The 24,550-nt window shown below is 34.9% G+C and overlaps 1 protein-coding gene across 1 annotated transcript; it reads right to left on the bottom strand.

Annotated features, from left to right (window-relative positions):
• Nucleotides 1–5,814: 5,814 nt before the first annotated feature.
• LOC135843046 (protein adenylyltransferase Fic-like) lies at nt 5,815–13,107 on the bottom strand. The gene is made up of 9 exons (XM_065360785.1): nt 12,985–13,107; nt 12,767–12,892; nt 9,116–9,328; nt 7,928–8,008; nt 7,742–7,851; nt 7,564–7,658; nt 6,707–7,075; nt 6,506–6,622; nt 5,815–6,215 (listed from the first exon to the last, which is right to left on the bottom strand). The coding sequence occupies exons 1-9, from the start codon at nt 12,992–12,994 to the stop codon at nt 6,194–6,196; spliced, it is 1,143 nt and encodes a 380-aa protein (XP_065216857.1). The 5' UTR covers nt 12,995–13,107; the 3' UTR covers nt 5,815–6,193.
• Between the last annotated feature and the right edge of the window lie 11,443 nt (nt 13,108–24,550).

Consider the following 24,550-nt stretch of genomic DNA (forward strand, 5'->3'; position numbering starts at 1 on the left):
GAGTGTAGGTATACATTTCATCCACTAAATACTGCTGAAAAAAATTTCAATAAAAATGAACAAAGCGCGTTTTGGAACATTATTTTTTTTAAAATTTTTATTGAATTGGCTATTTAGGTGAGTTTAACCCCTCATTTTGGTAGGTTGATGATGTAGGAATGTGAGTTAATACTTCATCTACCAGGTACCACTGAAAACCCAACTTTGATAAAAATGGACAAAGCGAGTTTTGGAATATCACTCTTCAATTTGAAAACATGGGTAGTAGGTAACTACTTTATACTTAATTTTGTCCTGAAAAAATGAAGAATCGTGAATTTTTGAGAGCTTTTGCCCTCGCATTCTTACTTCTGAAAATATCGTGATTTCCAGAAAACAAAAAATTTTGAAGCCATGAGAATTGACTTTCTGCATCAAGATTGATGTTGTTTTGCATTTCGAATTATCAAATTTTTCACAGCTTTCGCCCTCGCTTCGCTCGGGCTAGACCTGTTTTCTTTTCTTTTCTCTGACCAAAGTTCGTGAAGAGTAGAAAAATTGACTTCTCGCATCAAAAATTGGCACTTGATGTTGTTTTACTTCTGAAAAATCATTAATTTTCAAAAGCTTTTGCCCTTGCTTTGCTCGGGCCTTCATTATCATTTCTGATCAGTCCCATCGTGAGCTATTTTTGCGCAGCTCCAAATTTTCCTTAGAATAGGCCCTGAGTCATTTTAGAGCATCCAACGACTTTTTTGAAAATTACTGGAGCCTCCAGTAGATTTTTGAAACTTGAAATTTCCCCAAAATATCATCAAACTAAGATGGAGAGTCGAAATTCATTCTGCACACTAATTTCAATACGCTACAAAGTTGATTGCTGGTGAATTTCAAGTCGTTTTGGAGCCTCCAGCAACTTTTTGAAAGGTTGTATGACGTATTTTTGGAAAATTGAAATTTCCTAAAAGTAGCTGCTGGAAGCTTCAAAACCATTTGAAACCACCATGTCATCTGCGAAGTAAATTTCAGCTGGCCAACTCCATTTGATAAATTAATGTTGGGGAAATTTCAAGTTTCAAAAATCTACTGGAGGCTCCAGTAATTTTCAAAAAAGTGGCTGGAGGCCCTAAAATAACTTGAACCCACATGAAGTCGTCTTCAGAGGGTGTTAAAATTGTAGTATAGAGTAAATTTCAGATTTCCATCTTCATTTGATGAAATTTTGTGAAAATTTAAAGTTTCAAAAATCTGCTGGAGGCTTCAGGAATTTTCAAAAAGTCACTGTAGGATCCAAAACGACTTGAAATTCACCTGCAGTACTTCGTAGCGTATTGAAATTAGTTTTTAGAATAGATTTTAGCTTTACAACTCCAATTTGATGGAATTTTGTGGGAATTTCGAGTTTCAAAAATCTGCTGGAGGCTCCAGAACTGCTCAAAACGGGTTGAAACCGTTTCCAATCGATTTGGCATGTCGAAAATAGGTTGTATCCCAAATTTCATCTTTCTTGGTCAATTTGGTATGATTTTTCCCCTCATTTTTAGCTTAAATGGGATTTTCAAAAATTCACTAGAAATCGAAAAACGCACTTTAGCACTTAAAATTTTGGCAGGTGATAAATTTTTGGATGATCTTTCGATCTACGTTTGTAAAGTTTGAAAAAGTTCGTGCAAGTCCTATATTAAAACACAAAATCTGCGATTTCGGCAGACTTGTCAATCAAAATGGCCGCCATTTTGTAAGTAAGGCCAACCTTTTTTTTTGGCAAGTTTGCTTTAAAATGTTCCTTAGGATGTCCCCTTTAAGAAAAATATTGTCCAGGAGGATCGGCGTGGGGGGGGTGCAATTACTCCTATTGTCATATGCCGGACTAAAATGTGAATGGGAGAAGCTAAACTAGATCTAATTTTTACTTGGGAAACATATCATTGTGATTTTTGTGTCTCTCCCTCCCCCCCCCCCAAAAATAAACAGAATAAGTTACGCAGACGACAAAGTGATAAATGCTGGTAATGATCAACCGAATAAGCAGTGCTGGATTAAGATATGGAATGAAGATGAACGCAGCTAAGACCCTGCATAAAAATCAAAACGTGAATCACATTCCAAATTATCCGAACCTTCAGCAAAATTTTAGTTTTTTGTAAGAGCGGATTGCAAAAAAAAAAAAAAAAAAATGTTGAGGATTTTGATCAAATTCGCCCAAGACCTCCATTTTGAGCTGAAAGTTGTTGAGAAAAAACGTTGACTGGGATTTATAGGTAGGTGCTCAAAGAGGGGACATTTTCAACAGACACGAATGGATTTGAAAAAGATTTCGTAATCACGAGCTAAGAATACGCGAATGTGTGTTCAAAGGCGTCCTAGAGTCTATAGATAGGTACTTTACCTGCAGCATTAAGCATATAGGCTATCTAATTACTTACAGTGCAGCATCTCGTAGTCGTACCTGCGAAACGGGTCTAAGAAAATTTCCTCTGCCAACTTGGGCGTTAGACTACGAGTAAAATTAAAGTAGGTAATTACAAGTAAATAGAAGCGAATTTATTTGGCTAATGAAAAAGCGAGTTTTACGCCTTAAGTACGTCTATAAATTAAAAACGTAACACGAGACACGGTCAAAAGTTACCGCGTAAACGTAGTCGCTGGTATTAGCGGTTAAAAAGATATTTATGTTTGCCATCGCAATTGAAAACGATTCGCGAATAATTCTTGCCTAGGTTCCCACGTACTAAATATTTACCCTTTGTTGCTGTTACCTAAAACGTTAATTTTTCAACCAGAATTCATCGTTTCGTTTTCCGCAGCGGATTAAAATTAACCTACCTGCTATCTGCAACCTGCTCTAAGTCGGGGTCGGCTTGCTTTTTCGATGAGTTGGTAATTTTGTTCCTATACACGAGCACGTTTTGTAGATGTGAAATTACTCGTAGGTGTGTTCATTTATGCGAAATTTTTTGAACCGTACAAAGGTAGATCGAAAGATCAGGCAAAAATTTGTCACCTGTCAAAATTTCAAGTGCTAAAAACTCCTTTTTCGATTTTTGGTGAATTTTTGAAAATCAAATTCAGGTCAAAAATGAGGGAAAAAATCAAAATTTTACCAAATTGACCAAGAAAGCTGAAATTTGGGATATACCCCATTTTCGACATGCAAAATCGATTGGAAACTGTTTCAAACCGTTTTGAGCAGTTCTGGAGCCTCCAGCAGATTTTTAAAATTCGAAATTCCTACAAAATTCCATCAAATGGAATTGGAAAACCGAAATTTACTCTGCAACTAATGTCTTTTAGAGCCTCCAGCGACTTTTTGAAAATTACTGGAGCCTCCAGTAGATTTTTAAAACTTGACAAACGGAGATGGAAAGCTGAAATTTTCCCTGCACTCCAATTTTAACACCCTCTGAAGACGACTTCAGGTGGATTCAAGTCATTTTGAAGCCTCCAGCGACTTTTTGAAAATTACTGGAGCCTCCAGTAGATTTTTGAAACTAGACAAACGGAGATGGAAAGCTGAAATTTTCCCTTCACTTCAATTTTAACACCCTTTGAAGACGCCTTCAGGTGGATTCAAGTCATTTTAAAGCCTCGAGAGAATTTTTGAAAATTACTGGAGTCTCCAACAGATTTTTGAAACTTGAAATTCCCACAACATTTTGTCAAATGGAGTTAGCAAGCTGAAACTTACTTTGCAAACTAATTTCAATACGGTATGAAGTCGACTTCATGGTCATTCAAAATGGCTTTGAAGCTTCCAGCTACTTTTTGGAAATTTCAATTTTACAAAAAAACGCAATACCTTTCAAAAAGTCGCTGGAGGCTCCAAAATCACATAAAATCCACCAGCAGTCAATTTCGTAGCGTATTGACATTAGTTATGCGGAGTAAATTTCGGCTTTCCATCTCCATTTTATGAAATTTTGGGAAATTTCAAGTTTCAAAAATCTACTGGAGGCCTCAATAATTTTCAAAAAGTCGCTGGAGGCTCCAAAATAACTTGAAATCCACCTGCAGTCGACTTCGTAGCGTATTGAAATTAGTTTGCAGAATGAATTTCGGCATTCCAAGTCCATTTGATGAAATTTTGTGGGAATTTCGAGTTTCAAAAGGTCTGCTGGAGGCTCCAGAACTGCTCAAAACGGCTTGAAACAGTTTCCAATCGATTTTGCATGTCGACAATAGGGTATATCCCAAATTTCAGCTTTTTTGGTCAATTTGGTAAAATTATGATTTTTTCCCTCAGTTTTGACCTAAATTTGATTTTCAAAAATCCATGAAAAATCGAAAAAGGCACTTTAGCACTTGAAATTTTGACAGGTGATGAATTTTTGCCTGATCTTTCGATCTACCTTTGTACGGTTTAAAAATGTTGTGCAAGTCCTATGTTGAAACACAAAATTTGAGATTTCGGCTGACCTGTCAATCAAAATAACCGCCATTTTGTAAGTAGGGCCATTTTTTTTGTGGACAAGGACTAGAAATGTTCCTTAGGACTCTCCCTTTAATGAAAAAGTTGCCCCGGAGGACTGTCGGTGGGGGGGGGGGTGCAATAGATCCTTGAGCGGGCTCCCCGACGATTATTATTGCATTTCTCACTTTATTTTTACTATAATACCTGAAAAATAACATAGGTGAAAACAAAATAGTCCAGTGGCAAACAGCGAAACTGCATTTTCATGATAAACGCATCGCTAAATCCCATAGGAAGGGTCCAGTGCGGGAGGGGTCAAAGGATCGAGTCAGCCCTCATTTTTCACGATTTTGTTTTCTGGTCGTTTTTGGCGTCATTTTCATACACCTGATTCAACCTAGATGAATTCAAAAAGTCATTACTTTCAAGATCCGAGGTGGAAAAGAGTCGTCTCAAACTTGAGATTTTCCGAATGAAAATTTTGACTTTTTACTCAAAAATATTCAAAAAATGTCATTTTTATGAAAATCTCGTCCGAAGAAAGAGTAAAACATATCAGTCCAAAAAACTGCATTTTTGGAATATTTTTGAGAAAATAGACAAAATCCTAATTTTTCCAAATGTTTTAACTTTTAAAGTACAAAAAATACTGCAAAAAATGGCAAAATAGCTCGTTTTTTGTGAGATTTCGATTTTTGAGCTTCACAAAAAATATATGTTATACCTTAGGGTGTAGCTAAAATTTTGAAAAAAAAATCGCAGAGGGCCCCCTCCGTTTTTTTATAACGAATTTTTAAAATTTTTGACCCCTCAAAAACCTTTCTAAATATGAAATTTTTCTTTTGAAAAAAATTTCACATACGTACCTACCTACTTGGTGACTATTTTCTATGAAAGTTTCAAAATTTTTGGACCGCCTCCTTCGGAAAGCAAGAATTTCGAATTTTGAGCACGTACATATGGGTCATTTCTCGGTTTTGAGGAGGGGGGAGGGTTGTCCAATAAATTCCTCGTGATGAGAATTTTCGAAGAAAACGTATAGTCAACTCTTTGAACATTTTTTACTTACTTGACGATCATTTTTTTCTCATCGAGCAGTCGTCATCTCCTTCAACTTTGGAGAACCGTTTCACTGCATCGTTTAGGGTTTTAAATTAATAAAAATGAAACTAAACGAAGTAAAATGGTTATACCCAGGAAAAAGTGAGATGAAAAAAAGCGGTGAAAAATTACTGGAAATTGAGAAGCGTTGATTTTTCCTCGGTACATGATACGAGTAGGTACATTCACCATAATGGATAATGGTACGACGTGTACGTGTAGAGGTCCATACTCCATAACTACGAACTAGGGTAGGTACCTTATGAGTGTAGTTACAGTAAAGAGACCCACCTATCTACGCCAATGGGGATGGCGCTGGGGGTGGAGGAAAAAAGAAACAATTTAAGTAATGCGTTGTCCTGGCGGAGTTGTATTTAGAAGAGCCCCGAACGAAGGTGATTAATGGGTACCCCGAGAAAAAGCAATTGTTTTAAAACAACTTACGTAACCGCGCTATGTCATTTTGTCAAACGTTTTACTCGTTTTCGTATTCGTATGAACTTAGCTTAGCTTACCTATCTACTATCTAGTACCTAAACCTACGTATTATCTAGGTGTACACTTGTACAGGGTGTTCGAGAAGTTCGAGTGCAATTCTCTTTATTGCCGAGAAGAAATGGTGATATATTCAGTTTCATGTTCGAGGAAATCGTGTCAGGTTATCGCCGATGTTGAAAGTTGCGAGAAATCAGCTGAGTGTTTTCATTGAGGAGTCGTATGCATTCTGTTAACAGAGTAATAATGGAATAGTTCAGATCATTGGGTCGAATCAGATCAGTAAATTGATCGTATTGGTATTTGAGGAGATCTAATTTGATGCACATCTATGAGTTTTGATAAGGGTGGGGGGGGTGATGATGATAATAAATAGTTCTAATCAGACCGGTTTGATCAAATGGATGTTTCTTTGATCCAATTTGATCGAACCATATCTGATCAGATGCCATAATTTCATCCTGAATAGACTAATTACCTAATTAGATTTGAAAAATGTGTTTACGAGTTGGAAATTACCTTGAATTTGCGATGGCTTGATGGGACTTGATCGACGAAATCACGCAGTCGCAAATAAACTTATAGTAGGGTGTGAAATTTCGCTTCTTAATTGCTTCCGTTATTACATCGTAGTACCTATTGAAAGAAACGAAAAAAATATGATCCAACGCAAGAAGAATTGAGTAGGTAATTATCGAATTGAAGTACTTGTATGCTTACGTTTGTATCTGATCGCTCGGTATGGTAACCCAAGGAAATCCATCTTCTCGTAAAATTGTATTCAATAGTATTCTGCTGATTCGACCATTGCCGTCAGCTAAAGGATGAACTTCTATGAAAAGAAGCTTAATCAGTCCAGCCTTGAGTACGGTGTGAAAGTTGCCTTTTGATAATAGTCGTGTGGTCTCGCTTATGAATTTTTTCATCAGGATCGGAACCACCTTGGGGCTGGGAGTTTTTGTCTGTCCCGTTGGTCCATTGACTACGACTTCGTATGATCTCAAATTGCCTAATTCTTTTTTTGGACAATGTGTAGGTCGTAAATAACGATGAGCTTTCAAGATCGCCGCGATGGATAAATTTTTACTTCTGGAAAACAGTAAATTTGTAAACATTTCGTGAAAAATTTAAGGAATTGAAGTATTGCTACTTGATTTTGTTGAATTGGTCGTGAAATTATAAAAAGGGTGAATCCTCTCCGATTCTGTAATAGTCCGGCATATGACAACTGGAAAAATGTGACCCCCCCCCCCCTGCTACTGCCGATCCTCTGAGACAACTTTGAGCGCATTTTTCGATTTTTGGCGAATTTTTGAAAATCAAATTAAGGTCAAAAATTAGAAAAAAAATCAAAATGTTACCAACATTTTTTATCTTATTTTTGATCTGTCACGAGGGGGTAGCAATAATGCCTATTGTCAAATTGCGAACTATGGCCTTTCCTTCTTCCTCCTCCTCCTCCTCCTCCCCTATCCCCCCCCTCAACTTTCGAGAGTCTTCATGTTTTGTTTTTTTTTCTATTTCCTTTTCTTTTACTTATACTACACATAATTTGATTGAAAAAATTCAATAATTACCCCAAGTCCACGATGTATTCAGTCGCTTTGATAACATTGGCAATGTTGAAATCATTTGCGGGTTCGCTCTCGATGATTAAGGAATTTCGGACATACTGTAAAAATTAAAGTTATTTCAAGCTTACTGTTGGAAAATGTGTACCTACATTGCTTACAGTATTTTAATGAAATAACCAACTTTTAAGAAAGATCGATCTTCCGCGTGTTCGTTTGCTAATAATTTATCAAATTCTGGTTGATCTGTGGCACATTCCATCATAATTTTAATGGCGGATAATTTTGCATCGACTGAAGAAAAAAATAAAGTGCACTTTGTAAAAATATCAAAATGGCCCAGGTGGTTACAAGCAAAATGAAAACTTACCGCATGAACATACGTCGAAGTATTCTTTTTTTATTTCACATTTATGTCTGTCGTTCAAATTTGACGTTATGTGATCAGCATCTGCAAGGAATATTACGAGCATGGGTAGATATATTTATGGGTTTGGGAAATATCGCGCTCGAATTGCTGAAAATCTTATTTTTCAAAAACTTTAAAATTTTTTTGTGGTGGATCCTCAATGAGAAAATGACGAATGGTGGCGTAAAACGGCAGTTCTCAAAGTGCATTTGCAAGAGAGTCAGGGGTGTTGAATCTTCTAGAAAATAAGGATGTAAAGTTCGAGCGAGGGCAACTTTTCGGGAGATGTGGTGTAAATCAATGTTGCCATCTTCCAAGCACCAAAAATCAACTGAAAGAATTGAAAAGTGACAACTTTGATTGGTTTACATTTTTTGTTAGAGAGTTCAAATTTTGCGTTATGTTCAAAAAATGATGAAAAAACATAAAAATTCTATAAAAATGTCTACTACTGGTAACCTACGAGTATCTTTACGAATTCAAACTGATTTTATCGGGGGTTTCTGTAAATGTGGTGTAAGATTGATGAAAATCAGTCAATTTGTGCAATTTCTACTTTTCAAAATATGAAAACGTACAATTTTTTGATAAGTTAATTTGCATAAAAAGTTGTACTAGGGGTGATTTTTTCAGAACTTTTGAGCATTTTTCAACTTTTCAGCTAATTTTTGGTGCTTGAAAAGGTGGCAACTCTTATTTTCACCCACCTATAACCACGTTTCTGAGAAACGCTTCTATACATATATTGAAATTGGGTATTTTTCAGAAAATCATCCTAACACCTCCTTTTCTTTTTTTTAAAATCAACCCTCAAATCAGAAATTGTCGCTCAATTGATAGTCTTAAGAGTATTTCGTACACTTCCCCCGCCCCCTCATCTCGCAAAAGTACTCAAATCACACTCATCAGGAGCATTTGACAACCCTCTGGGACATCAATACATTCTGAAGTAATTTGAAATTACTTAAAATGAATTGACTTTATTCAAGAAGGGTTTGTGTGCGACGAAATTCACGTTATACTGCGAATTTAGCGACGTTTTTCTCCAATTGAGTGGATATTTGTGGAGCATGTGGGGGGGGGGGGTGTCAAATTTTAATATCTCGATTATTATGGAAAATATTCGTGGTGAATTTCATATGTATTTACCTGTGGATTTTGTCGTTTTCAACAAATTCATCCAGAGATCCTTGCGACGACGTATTATTATAGCACGTATAAGAGATGATTTATCTGAAACTTTATCCTTAGCTTTGTCTTTTTTGGCCACAAATTCGTTCAATGAATCGGTAACGATCCCGGGAAGCGTCTTCTTTATGGTTTCAACTAAACGTTCGTCGATGTCGGTTTCATTCAAGTGATCTGTGTCATTGCCAGTAAGTGAATTCATATTTTAGATAGTAGCAGCGATTCAAAATTTATACAAAAATCTCCATAGGTAAGTTATTTACTGTGAATAAACTATTTTGATTTACCAGGTTTTTCAGGGAGGTGGGGAAAAAACTACATATATCCAACCTGAATTTTAACATAAATTGCTGAAGAAGTTCATTTTCAGTGCTCATAAAAATGTTGAGTCTTCTAGTATTACTGGAGGCTGCGCCAGCCTCCCCCCCCCCTTCAAAAAGGGATGAATAATGCTGAGTATTGAAAAAGTAAATTTCTTCACAGGGTTTGAATAATTTTGGGGAAAAGGGAAGGGAATTAGAAGAATGTTCAGGTTCAGGTGATAAAATTCAATGATTGTTCTATTTCCAAAGTACATAACAGAGCAGGCAAATAGCGGGTTTAAAAAGGAAAAAATTGGCACATTAATTTTTTCTTCGGGAATGTGTTCAGATGAACCCCCTGAACTACCAAAAAAAACCGACTCTCCTACTCCTGGAGAAAAATTTTTTAGGGGGCTGAAACCGGTTCCGATTCACGTTTTTTGCGTTTTGCTCCGTAAATATTAGGTTTTTGAGAAAAACTACCATGACGAAAAATGTTCCCCTTCAAATTCTCGACAATTTCATACCACGCTCGATACCCATCCCTCAAGAGGGGTGTCTAAAAAAATGGGTGGAAGAGTAGGTGTTTCAAAAAAAGTCAGCCCAATAAATTGATCGAAGTTTCCATTTAATATTATTCGTTTTTGCTCAAATTTTTTTTAAAAAGTCTACTCACCCAACTATTAATCACACCACCATTGATTGATCTTCAAGCCTCCGAAGGGGTTGGTGGGGGATGCTGGATTTTTCAAGTAACACAACGGAATCATATAGTTGAAAAACGAATCTGGAGATGCGATATATCGAATAGTATGTTTTCGAGGTCGCTGAATACGAATACAAACTTATTTTTTGGGTCCAACTCCTCAAAGCTCCTCTGTGCCCCCAAAAAGGGGGTTAAAATTTTGAAAAATCGTGAAAAGTCGAGTGATATATCGAATGCTATGTTTTCGAGGTCGCTGAGTACGAATATGAACTTATTTTTTGGGTCCCACCCCACAATGTCTCTCTTCGCCCCCCAAAAAGGGACTATTAGATTTTAAAAAATCATGAAAAGTTGATTGATAAGTGTATCGAATGGTATTTTTTTGGGATTCTATTTTGAAATATTTTATCAATTTATGAGTTTTTCCAGCAAAAAAATAACATTATAAATATGTAGATAATTAATTTCATTTAAAGGAGGAGTCCCGATAAGGCCATTTTTTGGCCCCACCCAATTTTCCACTCAGTCACTCTAAAAATGTTGTAATAAATGTCCCCAATACAAATCGGTGGTTGGTTAACCCAAAATGGCCATTTTTTTGGGCTCCAGGGGTTCCCAAAATTGTGATTACAAAAATAATTTTAGGAACCACTGAGTATTATTTTCAAAAACTTTTTTAGGGTAAAATATCTGTTTGAACTCGATAAACGTTATGCGAGGTGATTTTTCTATTTTCGACCCTCGGGGTCAGAAATTGAGGGGTTTTGATTTTTGGAAACTTTTGGAACCACCATTTTGAACCTACCCCTTTGAGCCCCCCTAAAAAGCTTTTTACAGTTTATTAGCATCTGAAAGACCTTCATCCTACCAAATTTTGAGCTCAATAAAATTTTCCGCTGGTACTCAAAAATCCAGTTTTATATTTTTTCGCAATTTCGAAATTTTGGGAACCTCTGGAAAACTAGAAACCTACGATTTGCGCCAAACGTAACGTTTTGAGGTCTATATTCAATTACGTTGATGAAAAAGTTCAACTTAATCAAGCTCCCTGTATATTCGTAATTTTGAACCCTTTTTTTAGAGCTCCCCACTTTGGGCACCCCTAAAAAAGGTGTTTAAGCAAATTTTTTCAAATAAATAGAAGAATTTACATTTGAACCACACTGGCAAGTGCTCGATGATTTTTCATTTGATTTTTCCTGTAACTTTCAAAATTAAGCTTTTTTGGGCCAAATTCTGAGATTTTACTCTTAGAAAAAACGCTAAAATCACGTTTTCACGATTTTAACGAAGTAAAATCTCAGAATTTTGCCCAAAAAAGCTTCGATATATCACACGATTTTTCACAATTTTTCAAAATTTGGCCCCTTTTTGGGGGCGTAGAGGGACATTGTGGGGTAGGACCCAAAAAATAAGTTCATATTTGTGCTTGGCGACCTCAAAAACATAGCATTCGATATATCACTCGACTTTTTGATGATTTTTTGAAATTTTGGCCCCCTTGTCGAGGCACAGAGGGACATTGGGGGGTGGGACACAAAAAAAAAGTTCATATTCGTACTCAGCGACCTCGAAAACATAGCATTCGATATATCACTCGACCTTTCACGATTTTTCAAAATGTTAACCCCCTTTTTGGGGCACAGACGAGCTTTGAGGAGTTGGACCCAGAAAATAAGACTAGTTTGGCTTTGTATTCGTATTCAGCCACCTCGAAAACATACCTACTATTCGATATATCGCGTGTCCAGATTCGTTTTTCAAGTATACGATTCAGTTGTGTTTCTTGAAAATCGAGCATCCCCCACCAACCCCTTGGGAGGGTTGAAGACCAATCAATGGTGGTGTGACTAATAGTTCGGTGAGTAGACTTTGTAAAAAAAATTTGAGCGAAAACGAATGATATTAAGTGGAAACTTCGATCAATTTATTGGACTGACTTTTTTTTGAAACACCTACTCTTTCCACCCCTTTTTTTAGACACCCCTCTTGATGGATGGGTATCGAGCGTGGTATGAAATTGTCGAGAATTTGAAGGGGAACATTTTTGGTCCCGGTAGTTTTTCTCGTAAACCTAATATTTTCGGAGTAAATCGCAAAAAAAGCGAATCGGAACCGGTTTTAGCCCTCTAAAAAATTAGCTCCAGGGTTGGAGGTTTTTTTTGGTAGTTCAGGGGGTTCATCTATGAATGTGCCAATTTTTTCCTTTTCATCCTTGCTTTTTCACGTTATTTTCCGGCTCTATAAAGTGATGATTCAAATTCAATTTTTTCAAGCAAAAAATCTAATTTTTCAATTCCAGTTTCTGCATGAAATGAAAAATGGAAATGTTTGAAATTTATTCGAAATCCTTATTTCATGGTGTGGTGTCTGGTGTGCGTACAAAACCTTCGTGCAATCGCTATTTATCACCAATGGCCTTCCTCCTTCGTCCCTCCCTTAACATTTTTCACTTTGTAAGCAATATGAAAGTTTTGAAGTGAAAACTGAAAGGTTATACTTATATACTTAAGACGAATAGGTATTCCGTAGGTATTTCGAAGTAACTAAGATATGTAAAACGATACAATTTTAAAATCAAAAGCCCATTATATGTTTACTCACGGTCATGGACCAGATCTTCTAGTTTGTACGCTACTGGAGGAGGTATTCCGCTTTCAATGAAGGAACTACACCTGCGATTATATTGCATGGAACTTCCAGTTCCAGCAGGACGTTTTCTTTCTGGACCTGTATTTTATATGATAAGAAATTACGAATGTAACTAGAACGTTTATGATAAAATTGTGGCAATACTCGTCATTAAAAGTTAAAGTACTTACTTCTAGACATGGTCCTGTAACTGGCTCGGTTTAATTTTGTGGTAAAAGAACTGAGAAGAACGTGTTTTGTTTTAATTAATTTAGTTAAATTTAAATCACGTGCACTTCGGTTTTCCGTTGAGAAGTTGTTATCATTAAAGTAACACCACGGATGTTCAAAATATCATGGATTTTTTTCTATTTTTGGGGTTTGTAGTGCTGGCAGTTTAGACAACATTGGTGTGAATCTGTTACCTATTTTGCGCATTCCAGCATTTCCACTTTCCAGCGCGAAACAAAAACGTTGGCGTAGGATGGAAGGAAATAAAACGACTAATTTTTCAAAGAAATTTCAAATTTGTTTGGCGGTGCTTCACCCTTAGGTAGTTAACACTTAACAGAAGTAGGTAAAGTGACGTTTTTGATAGTGTGAGTTTCAAACCGTTATTTCAGTATGATAATCAACTTGAAACGAAATATAGTATTTATGAAAGTTGTTCGTTGAAACATTCTGCTAACCAAAAAAAACCACAATTTTAATCAGAACTTATCAATTTTCATCGAGTTTTCACGATTCATAGAATGGGATCCATAATGCAACTTTTGGTTACGTTCAACCGTTTTTCTCCTACAATTTACAAGATATTCAATTGAATTTTTGATATGATGTAGAGAATTCCTCAACGAAGTGCGCTTGCTCATTGAAATTGAGGATAAATTGATATTATTTTCGATATACTCCTTCAAACTTCAAAGTTTCACCACGCTTATTCATACAGAAAAAAACCATCGCGAAAAAAATGAATCAGCAAGCGCACTTCGCCTACTAATAAACTATATAAATTCCAAATTTCACAATTTTTGATCCATTATTGGCGAAGAAATACGATTGAATGTAATACTTCGAAAGTGTCAGCCATCACGTTGAGAATGGCATTCATCCTTCATCAACGTTTTTCCAAATACGGAAATACTGTGATTTTTGAACCCCCTGAACACGAATATGAAGTCAGATTTACAGTAAGACACCCTAAGAGCCACATTTGGGGAGGAGGTTGCCTTAAAATTGAGTTTTTCGTCATTTCGTGAAATATACTCCTTTTTCTGGTAGTGACTGCTATCCTGGGAATACTCCTTGTATTTTTTCATAGACGAAAACAATCTTTTTTATGTGAAGAATTTTATTTTATTTCTGCTGGTTTCAAAATTTCAAAATTTGAGTGATAATATTGTAAAAATTCCTTGTTTGAAAAAAAGCAAACAAACAGGCTCGATCGAACTCATTTCGACGCTAAAATCAAAAGGGGCTCTACGGGGGAGGATCCAAATTTGAAAAAAAAAGTTTAATTATTGTGTGAGGTACCAAAATACACGTTTTTGAACCTCTGTAGCACGAATTTTACATCATTTCAGCGATCAACTTGAAAAATGAAAAGAGCTGTAGGAAGAGGGTCAAAATTTTGGAAAAAAAATCAATAGGTGAAAAAGTTTGGTTTTTTCGTGTGCGGAGTTGAGATTTTTTTGTTACAAAATTTCTAAATTTAATGGTAGTTTTTTAAAAATTCCAATTTTGAAAAAGAAAAGCAAAAAGGTCTGAACCAACTGAGGGCAACAATTTTGTTTTCCAAATTCGAAAAAAATAACAAGGCAGCTTTCGAAAATTTGAGTTTGGAGAAATAAAAAAAAAAGTTTAAGTTTCACGTGAAGAGTTCCTTTTTGATTTAAAATTTTTTGCACTAACGCAGTACTACCTATAGCTACTTGTTTACTTGTTTTACTGATTTTTACAACAAAAATGAACTTACTATTTCCACCCTGCACCCCAAGGACGAAGGACTAAGCAAACACGCGGTGATGCGGCCACATCCACATGTGGCAAATCTTTTTCACATCAAACCTGTTCAGTCAACGGGTGAAGAGGGATCATGTCTCGCCATCAGCAACAATGCTTTTCTCTCACACTCACATAGTCACATTTATGTACATATAATCATTAGAAGTAAACGTGATAAACATTCGTCTGCAATAAGTTCGAGTATACCTATATTGTGCAAATAATGCAACACAGCAGCACAGTGATGGTTGGCTCATCTTTTTTTGAAAAGTCAGTCGTCTCGAGTCGAGTAGATATTGCCCATCGTAACAGCATGGAAATAAATTATGTTTTTACAAAAATCCTGGTTACTTGCTCACAAGGCAGCCTATATAGACTTCCCAACATGCACAAAAATTTTCGAACTTTAGATCGAAAGAGCATTTTAAAAAATATGTCACCAGTCAAAATATTTTGGACGCTAAAGATGCATTTTTCAATTTTTGGTGACTTAAAAACAGGGTATCTAACAGATAGTTAAGGTACAAGTAGTAAAAAGCTAGTAAAAAAAAATGAAAAATTCATTAATGCATTCACTTGTATTGTGTTTTTTTAAATAATTTTGATTGAAATTAAAAATTTTCCTGTGAAAAATTTAAATTTGTTAATTTTTATGTGCGTGTGTGTGTGTGTGTGGGGGGGGGGGGGGTCGAATGGAGAGCTTTGTAAAAATTTGGTTGAAAAAGATAGAGAAAAGAATGATGATTTTTTTAACAAAAAAATTGTTTTAAATATCACGATTAACTTCTGGTAATTTTCAATTATGAGGGGGGGGGGTCAATTTGACAAATTTTATGACACTTTCTACAGTTTTGACAAATCTTCATTCAATTTTGTAAATTCCCGACTAATTCTTGGTATTTTTTTAATAATCTAAGCACTTGAGTAGTTTGTGCATTTTACCCAAATGAGACATTTTCTCAAATTTTTGTCCTTTTTTGATGGTCTATCAGTTTTTGATATTTTTGAGTGATTTTCACAATCAATTTTACTATTTTTATGATACTTTCTTTGTGTAAATTCATTTCTGGCCCTTTATTAAACGTCTAGATCGTCAGAATTTTTGCTTCGGCCGCCGACTATCATTATTTAATCGTATATCTGTTGATTGATCAATAATTATTTTATAACTAACTGATCCGCTTTAATTTTTCTTTGTTTCAGGTGAGTACAAATTTCCTTCCAAAAATGATGAAATATGAACTCGCGACTCGCGTATGAGAATGAGTAAGTGATTTTATAATCTTTATGAGAAAAAAATACGTAAGACACTTCTACACCTGCGTCCTTTCATTTTCAATGGACATTTTTTTTTTTTAATCTAAAATCTTGGAATTTGAAAATCAGCTGAAATAATTGTCCATCGGGTTTGAATCGAGGTGATCTGATTTTCCAAATACGAATTTGGAAACAATAGATCAAATTTATAAGTTTACAAATGATTTTGATTTTTAAGGAATTTTTAAAAAATCAAACTCGGGTCAAAAATGAGAAAAAAAATCAAAATTTCACCAAATCGACCAAGAGAGCTGAAATTTGTGGTGCCCCCGGTTGTTGACCCTCCAAATCGATTGGAAACGGTTTTGAATCATTTGGAGTGGTAGTTCTGGAGCACCCTGTAGTAGATTTTTGAAAATTTGAATTTCCACAACATTTTAACCAGTTGAGTTATTTTATTGAAATGAAATTTACTTAGTAATCCATTTTTAGTATGCTGACAAGGGAACCTCTTGAGGTGTCTGCCTCCGATTTGAACGGAGCCGCGATTTTTGGAAAGAACATGTTCTGAGACCCTCAAATCCAAATTTTCAGCTGCCCAAGTTCATTTTTCGATTATTAGCGAATTTTTGAAAATCCAAAATTGACTATTTTGGTGATTTATGTTTTTTTTTTAAAAAAAAGTACGTATGTACTTGATCAGTAAAAATGTTCAAAATAAGTCCTAAAACTGATATAAACCCCCAAATCTAAATTTCGCCATTTCCATGCATTCTGGAGCCTCCAGCGCTATTTTTCAATTTCTCCAGAATTTTCAATTTGCTCCAGAAAGCGTGAATATGAAGTTGGGCAGCTGGTGTATTACACTCGACCTGTTTAACGAGTTTATCGACATTTGAGCCGATTTTGAGAGTGACGTCTCAAGAGTGGTTTTTTTGACCAGCTTTTCTCAAAATTAAAAAAATCCAAAAAATCAAGTTTACTCTCAAAATCGGCTCAAATGTGGATAAACTCATTGAACAGGTCGAGTATGATACACAACTCGATTTTTAGCGTGAGTTTTGGACAAAATACAGCGATTCGCGTGAATTTCAAAAACTTCCACGCAAACGGGAAACTTTTGATTTTTTTTTGATTTTTCAATTTTGAAAATCAAAAAACCACTCTTGAGGTGTCCCTCGCAAAATCGACTCAAATGTGGATAAACTCTTTCAACAGATCGGGTATAACACACAATTCGATTTTTAGCTGCCCAACTTCATATTCACGCCTTCTGGAGCAAATTAAAAATTCTGGAGAAATTGAAAAATAGCGCTGGAGGCTCCAGAATGGCTGGAAATGGCGAAATTTAGATTTGGGGGGTTTATATCAGTTTTAGGACTTATTTTGAACATTTTTACTGATCAAGTACGTACTTTAAAAAAAAAAAGCATAAATCACCAAAATAGTCAATTTTGGATTTTCAAAAATTCGCCAAAAACCGAAAAATGAATTTGGGCAGCTGAAAATTTGGATTTGGGGGTTTTAGAACATGCTCTTTCTAAAAATCGCAGTCCCGTTGAAATCGGAGGCGGACACCTCAAGAGGTTCCCTCGTGAGTCGATTGGTGGTGGTTTCAAGCTGTTCTTAGAGCCTTCGGGTGAATTTTGAAAATTTCAGATTTTTTCTAAATTAGCGAAAAAGTAATAAATTAGTCAAAATAGTAGTAAAAAAATGAAAAAAATTCAAACACGCAACAAAAACCTTCAGATTATTGAAAAAATTGATTGGCAATATTAAAAAATACTTTGTAAGTACACAGATTTTCTTTCAATTTCAATTTTTTTGAACATTTTCCTGTGAAAAATTTGATTTATTTAATTTTGTGTGCGTGTGTTGGAGGGGAGGGGGGATTCAAATGGAGATTTTCTAAAGATTTGGTTGGAGAAACATGGTGAAACAAAATTGGTGAAAAAGTATCTAATGATTTTTTCAAAAAAAAAAAAAAAAAAATTGGACACGATGAAAAATCAAGAGGCCAAACATGAGAAAAAAATTAATCCCCCAATTGTCTCCCAATAATGTCATAAAAATTGAAAAACTCGTATGATTTTATCTAGTATTGTAAGGTTCGAAAAATCTAAAATAATGAGAAAAGATCAAAATCAGTGGGAATTTTTTTGAAAATATCTTATTTACACATAAAAATTGTTTTACATAACCCCTACCTTTTTTTTTCGAAAAAACTTTCGTTGGACCTCCGAAGTCATGTTGACTCTTAATATGTAGAAAATGAAAAAACATGAAAAATCGATGTTTGTTGAAATTTTTGGAAAATTTTTTTCGTTGGACCTCCGAAGTCATGATGATTCTCTTGTTGAAAATGAAAATAAAAAATAAAAAATCGATGTTTGTTGAAATTTTTGGAAAATTTTTCAATGATCAGAATTTTTCTTAAATGAAGACATTTTCAAGAAAAACCTTCCCTTGGTCTCCCAAATGATGTTGGTTTCCTTATAATGTGCATAAATTAAGACTCTCAAAGTCGAAAAATATCAACCAAAAAAAAATTAGAAATTTGGTATTTGAACGTGAAATTTTTTTGAAAATGTTTCATTTCATTTCTGCGCAAGGTACTTTTAAATAACCACATTTTCAAAAAAAAAAAAGAAAACTCTGTTCACAAAATTATGTTGATACCCTCGTATGAAGCTCCTAAAGTTGAAAAATACGTATCGAAAAATATGAAAAATTGATGTCTGTAGCTGCATAAATTATTTGAAAATTTTTCATCTCCTGAGCACTTGAGCAGAATACTTCTAGAGAATTATTTTTCATTATAACCAAAATATTCACTTTTGAAGATGTAAAAATGTTCCTATCCAGCTCCACTGCTCCAGCTATCTTCGAACTTTGTACCCCATGCTAGGAACTGCATGAATAATGACCATAGATCGCAAAACAATTGGTACCTAATTTTATTTCTCTTCTATTGTATTTGTACACATCTCACGATTATTAGTGATAAGAGATACAGCTTCATTCCCGGATCTACTTCGTATAAGGTATCCATAGCTATACTCTTATTGATAGATATGTTAGGTACCAAGTCCGAAATTGTACAATTCGGGGTTGATACAGCCAATTTTGTACCATCTCCGAAGTGTCCGGACCAAGCGTGAATATTATTTTTTCATCGGACTTGGTTCGTACCATGCCCGGAGGGTCCGGACAAAGTGTTCGACTTGGTACAATTTGTGTTGTGCAGAGTCCGAAATGTAGTTTTATAATGAATGAATTCGAATATTACATCCCTTTATTCCAAAGGAAATTTAAAGATGACTCTAAAATACACCTCAGCAAAATTTTCGGGTGCTGAAATTCATTTGTTGATTTTTGGGGAATTTTTAAAGATTCAAATATTGCTACCTATGCTCATTTCTCAAGAAGAAAAAAATCGTATATTATAGGTATTGGTATTAATTTAAAAGTTGGGAATTCTTCTAATTTTAGCTGATATTTTACCTAAGTATAAAAATTTCAATTTCCGAAATGAAAAACAATCAGCCCTAGCGAAGCTCTCAAAAATTGAGAGATGCAAAATTTTGAAATGAAAAACGATTAGCCCAGGTAAAGCGAGGGCAAAACCTATCAAAAATTTATAATTCTCAATTTTCTGGGATTAAATATAATTTTTTCAGTCTTGTTCCCTGAAGAAGAAATGTCAATTTCAGAATAATGAAGAAACTGGCCCTAGAGTAAAGTGAGGATAGAAGCTCTCAAAAATTCATATGTAATTCAAAATCTAAATAATTGGCCTAGGTATCTTTGTAAATATAATTTTTCTGGTTTCAACATTTTTAAAATTTATAATTCTAAGATTAAAAAATAATTTCTTTAGTCTTGTTCTCTGAAGAAAAAATATCAACTTCAGAATAGTGAAGAAACTTTGGCCTTAGTGCGAAGCGAGGGCAGAAGCTCTCGAAAATTCCTAATTCAAGAACTAAATAATTTGCTTGTCCCTATAGGTACCTATATTATTTTTAGATGCAAAAAGATAATTTTTCTGGTTTTAAGATTTGAAAAATTTGAAAAATAAATGTCAAAACATTTCAGTTTTGGAATAAAAAAATAGGTAAATGCGTGTGCAAAAGCTTTTGAAAATTTACAAATCAAAAAATAAAACGCCTTCGTTTTGTACTTGAATAAAATGTCAAGGTTTGAATTTTTAAATAAATGCATGAAATTCGAATTCCTTCATTATAAAACTTTATATCGGACTTAGCACAACACAAATTGTACCAAGTCGAACACTTTGTCCGGACCCTCCGGGCATGGTACGAACAAAGTCCGATGAAAAAGTAATATTCACGCTTGGTCCGGGCACTTCGGAGATGGTACAAAATTGGCTGTACTATCCCCGAATTGTACAATTTCGGACTTTGTACCTAACAGATATACGACAAAAACGACGTGATGTTCTCAAAAGATGAAAACGTTTTAAAACAAAGTGCAAAGTTTGTTCGGGCGGTCTTCTTGCCGAAGCCGAGAAGTTAATAAACACTCATCGTACAATCTGTTGACAAAACTTTTTGAAATTCTTCGCTTCTGCGAAACTTTTACAATCTTTGCCCTCGTAAATAATAGAAAAGCAAATGAAAAAATTAATTCGAACGAATTTTCGTCCTCGTTCACGTTCAAAGTTCCAATTTTACAGTCGTGTTATTTATTACTCGGGTAATACCTTTTTTTTATTTTCACCGGAGATACTTTTTTTTTCCTTATTAATTGCTCGACCTGTGAGAACGAATTTGTTGTAGGTGTTCTATTGCGATGGAATTGGAATTCAATGTACTTTATGTCTCGTAATCGTATTGTTTTTTTTTTAAAACAGTTTTTCGAATTGAGTAATTTTAAAACTTTTTTTGGTCACAGGTTTAACGTATAAAATAATATACAAATATTTAGTAATGGCAAAATACCCAGTCCCCACGTACTCTTTCAGAACTTGGCTATACACAAAATGATTTTGCACGTTTTATGTATAGTTAGGTTATGTAGTGTACGAGTACCTTATACCTTACTATAGGTGGAAAATAATTGCAGAAAATTTCACGACGCACGAAACTTTATACTTGTGTAGTTTCATTCGTTGGTAGTTGGAAAGTTTAAAAATCTTCCTCGACCAAAATCTTATCACGTGATAAATATCTGAAAGAACATAAATAACCGTAACTATAATTTCGCAAATTTACTTCGCAAAAGTTTGGCTCGTTTTTAGAAAGATGTCGAAGTTGGTGTGTAAAATGATAAAAATAATATGAATTAAAAATAACGATATCTCGAGGTACTATTTTGTTTAATGTGGTAGCTTACCAGGTATCCTGCTCATTATTCGTGTTAATGTATTATATTACAGTATAGGTATATATTCGATTCTTGGGGCAAAGCTTCGAATTTCACTTTTTCTTCCTTGGCGTAGGGGTTTCCCTAATCAACTCATTTTTAAACATGCGAGATGAAAAAATGTACAAATAGTATGAACACGGCTTTTTGTCTGTTCCTGTCTAAGCAAGAAAAACTTCTTACTAACATTTTTCAAAAAAAGTCAAGTTTTTACCACAAAGTTGTAAAAACTGTTGCTTTTTGCCAAAAATTGATAACGCTTTTTAGGGTCATTCCATGTCAACTCAACCAAAAAAAGGCGATTTTGAAAGTCATGTCTTTCGATTTCGCTCAAATTTTTTCTACAGTATATACCCACCCAGTAAGTAATAACCCCGCAATCAGTTTGGTTCCAGCCCCCTCAGGGGGTGGGTGGGTGGGGGGGGCTTCCATTATTTTCACATTGTCTCGAGGTACTCAACTTCAGCAGTCCATTCCTCCAAAACTATGATACTTTGATCAAAACTGATTTCATAGTTCGAAAGGGCATTGCATTTAGAACTTTTTGAGCATTTTGAAATTTTCACAAGTTGAAAGTTGAACTTTCAAATTGAAAGTTGAAATTTCAAAATGGCGCTGTAAGTGGGAGCTACCATTTAAAATTTTGAAAAAATTTCTATAGAAGAACCTTTTGATGCTTTTTCGAAATATTCAAGTTTCGAGATGGGATCTCTTGATGGAGGGGGAGCATCCCCACCCCCAATTTTGGGCGAAACTTTCGAAAGAACATCTGGGGCATGTGACATATCGAATTCTATGTTTTTGGTGACGCTGAACACGAATTTGACGTCAGATTTTTTATTGGACTCCATCCACGGCCCCCAACAATTTTATTGGACTTTTACCTATTGTGGGAGGTTCTGGGGGCCATGGGTGAGGTCGATTTAAAAAACTATGGCTATATTCGTGTTCAGTGATATCGAAAACATACTATTTCATGTGTCACACGAATGTAATCCTTTTTTGGGGGGGATACCCTCTTTGGGGAGGTGCTGGGGGCCGTGGATGGGGTCCAATCAAAAATCTGACGTCATATTCGTGTTCAGCGTCCCCAAAAACATGCTATTCCATGTGTCCCACGAACAAAACACTTTTTTGGACTTGACCCCCTTTGGGGAGGTGTTGGGGGCCGTGGATGGGGTCCTATCAAAAATCTGACGTCATATTCGTGTTTAGCGTCACCAAAAACACAGAATTCGATGTATCACATGCCCCACATTCTCTTTAGAAAGTTTCGCCCAAAATTGGGGGTGGGGGTCCTCCCCCTCCATCAAGAGATCAAACTTGAATATTCCAAAAAAGCATCAAAAAGTACATCCATGGAAATTTCTTCAAAATTTCAAATGATAGCTCCCACTTACAGCGCCATTTTGAAATTTGAACTTTCAATTTGAAAGTTCAACTTTCAACTTTTGAAAATTTCAAAATCCTCAAAAAGTTCTAAATGCAATGCCCTTTCGAACTGTGAAATCAGTTTTGATCAAAGTATCATAGTTTTGGAGGAATGAGCTGTTGAAGTTGAATACCTCGAGACAATGTGAAAATAATGGAGGCCCCCCACCCGCCCCCTCAGGGGGCTGGGAACAAACTAATTTCGGGATTCTCACTTACTGGATGGGTATTATATTGTAAAAAAAAATTGAGTGAAATCGAAAGACATGTTTTTCAAAATCGCCTTTTTTTGGTTGAGTTGACATGGAATGACTCAAAAATTACTGAAAATTGTCGCCTTTTTGACATGAATTCCAAAAAGTCTCATTTTTAAAAATTATCATGTCGTAAAAAAATGAAGAATTTTGAATTTTCGAGAGATTTTACCCTCGTCTCGCTCAGGCCCCATTCGAATTTTTAAAAATATTATAATTTCCTAAAAACTGAAAATGCTAACATAAAAACCAAGTTTTTGCATCGTCAAAAATTCAACAATGATAACGTTGTTTTACGTTTCTAATTAACAATTTTTCACAGATTTTCTAGTCCATTTTTCCTTTTTTTTTCCGATCAAAGTCGGAGGGTTGAAAAATTGACTTCTCACGTATCGAAAATAATGTTGTTTTATTTTTGAAAAATTATCAATTTTTGAAAGTTTTCATCTTCGCTTTGCTCGAGATTTTATTCCTATTTTTGAAAATATTATAATTTCGTGAAATTTTTTTTCTCAATTTTTCAATGGTGAAGCTATGAAAATCAACTTTTGGAATCAGTTATCGTGCTTTTTGCCGTCGCTTCGCTTGAGCAGATTTAAATTCAAATTCAACTGTGCAAATTTTCAAAAATTTTCAAGAATGGAAAAAAATCAACTCTAGAAATTTAAGAACCATAACCAAATCAATAGGTAGATAGATAAGGTTACCTGCTGTAAAAAAAAAATTGCAAAATAACGAAAAAAATGCGAAATTTCATTCAAAAATATAACCAAATAGCACAAAATTTTGGTGTTAGAACTTCGTATATTGACATTTTTTTTGTACCACACAAATGGCAAATTCTGAGGCTTCAGAGATCGCTTCGCTCGAGCAAAATTGAAAACGTTAGGTTCTCTTTTTGAATTTGATTTTCAATGGCCAAAAGGTTTAAAAAACACGAAAAATTACACGAAAAAAATTGCAAATTTTTTAATTTTGAATTTCAGTAGGTTATAGGTATCAACCTTGCAATACATAGAACAGTTCAAATTTTTTGTAAAATACAATACAAGTATAAATGCATTGTTTTTGGACATTAAAAATTTTTCATAATTTTTATTTCATACTACCCCTTCCAAAATTTGTTCAAACCTCATCTAGCTACTTAATTAGCATGAAAAATACTGCACGATGGAGAGGGACCGCCGACTAGGGTAGAAAGTTGGGTTAATCTGGCGAAAAAATCGAGAAAATTTCAGTCTCACTCCCCTTTCCCCCACGACACATCACTTTTTTACGCCTCTGTTTTGTAGATTTCCGTATAATTTAATTTCTAAATTAATCATCGTAAAAATGGTAAATTATCATGCTTTTTTCTGTGTAAATCTAAAATTCTGAACCAGCATTTTGAGGAGCTCGATGCAAAATTTTGTTAATTATTCTACTC

Source organism: Planococcus citri, chromosome 1, assembly GCF_950023065.1.
Source record: "Planococcus citri chromosome 1, ihPlaCitr1.1, whole genome shotgun sequence".
NCBI classification, from domain to species: Eukaryota; Metazoa; Arthropoda; class Insecta; order Hemiptera; family Pseudococcidae; genus Planococcus; species Planococcus citri.

Excerpts from the sequence above, each read along its gene's own strand:
- LOC135843046 (XM_065360785.1), bottom strand. Across the intron at positions 7,852-7,927 it reads CTTCGACGTATGTTCATGCG|TCGATGCAAAATTATCCGCC; the intron begins GTAAGTTTTCAT and ends TTTTTTCTTCAG. Across the intron at positions 6,216-6,505 it reads CAAGCCATCGCAAATTCAAG|AATGCATACGACTCCTCAAT; the intron begins GTAATTTCCAAC and ends CTCTGTTAACAG.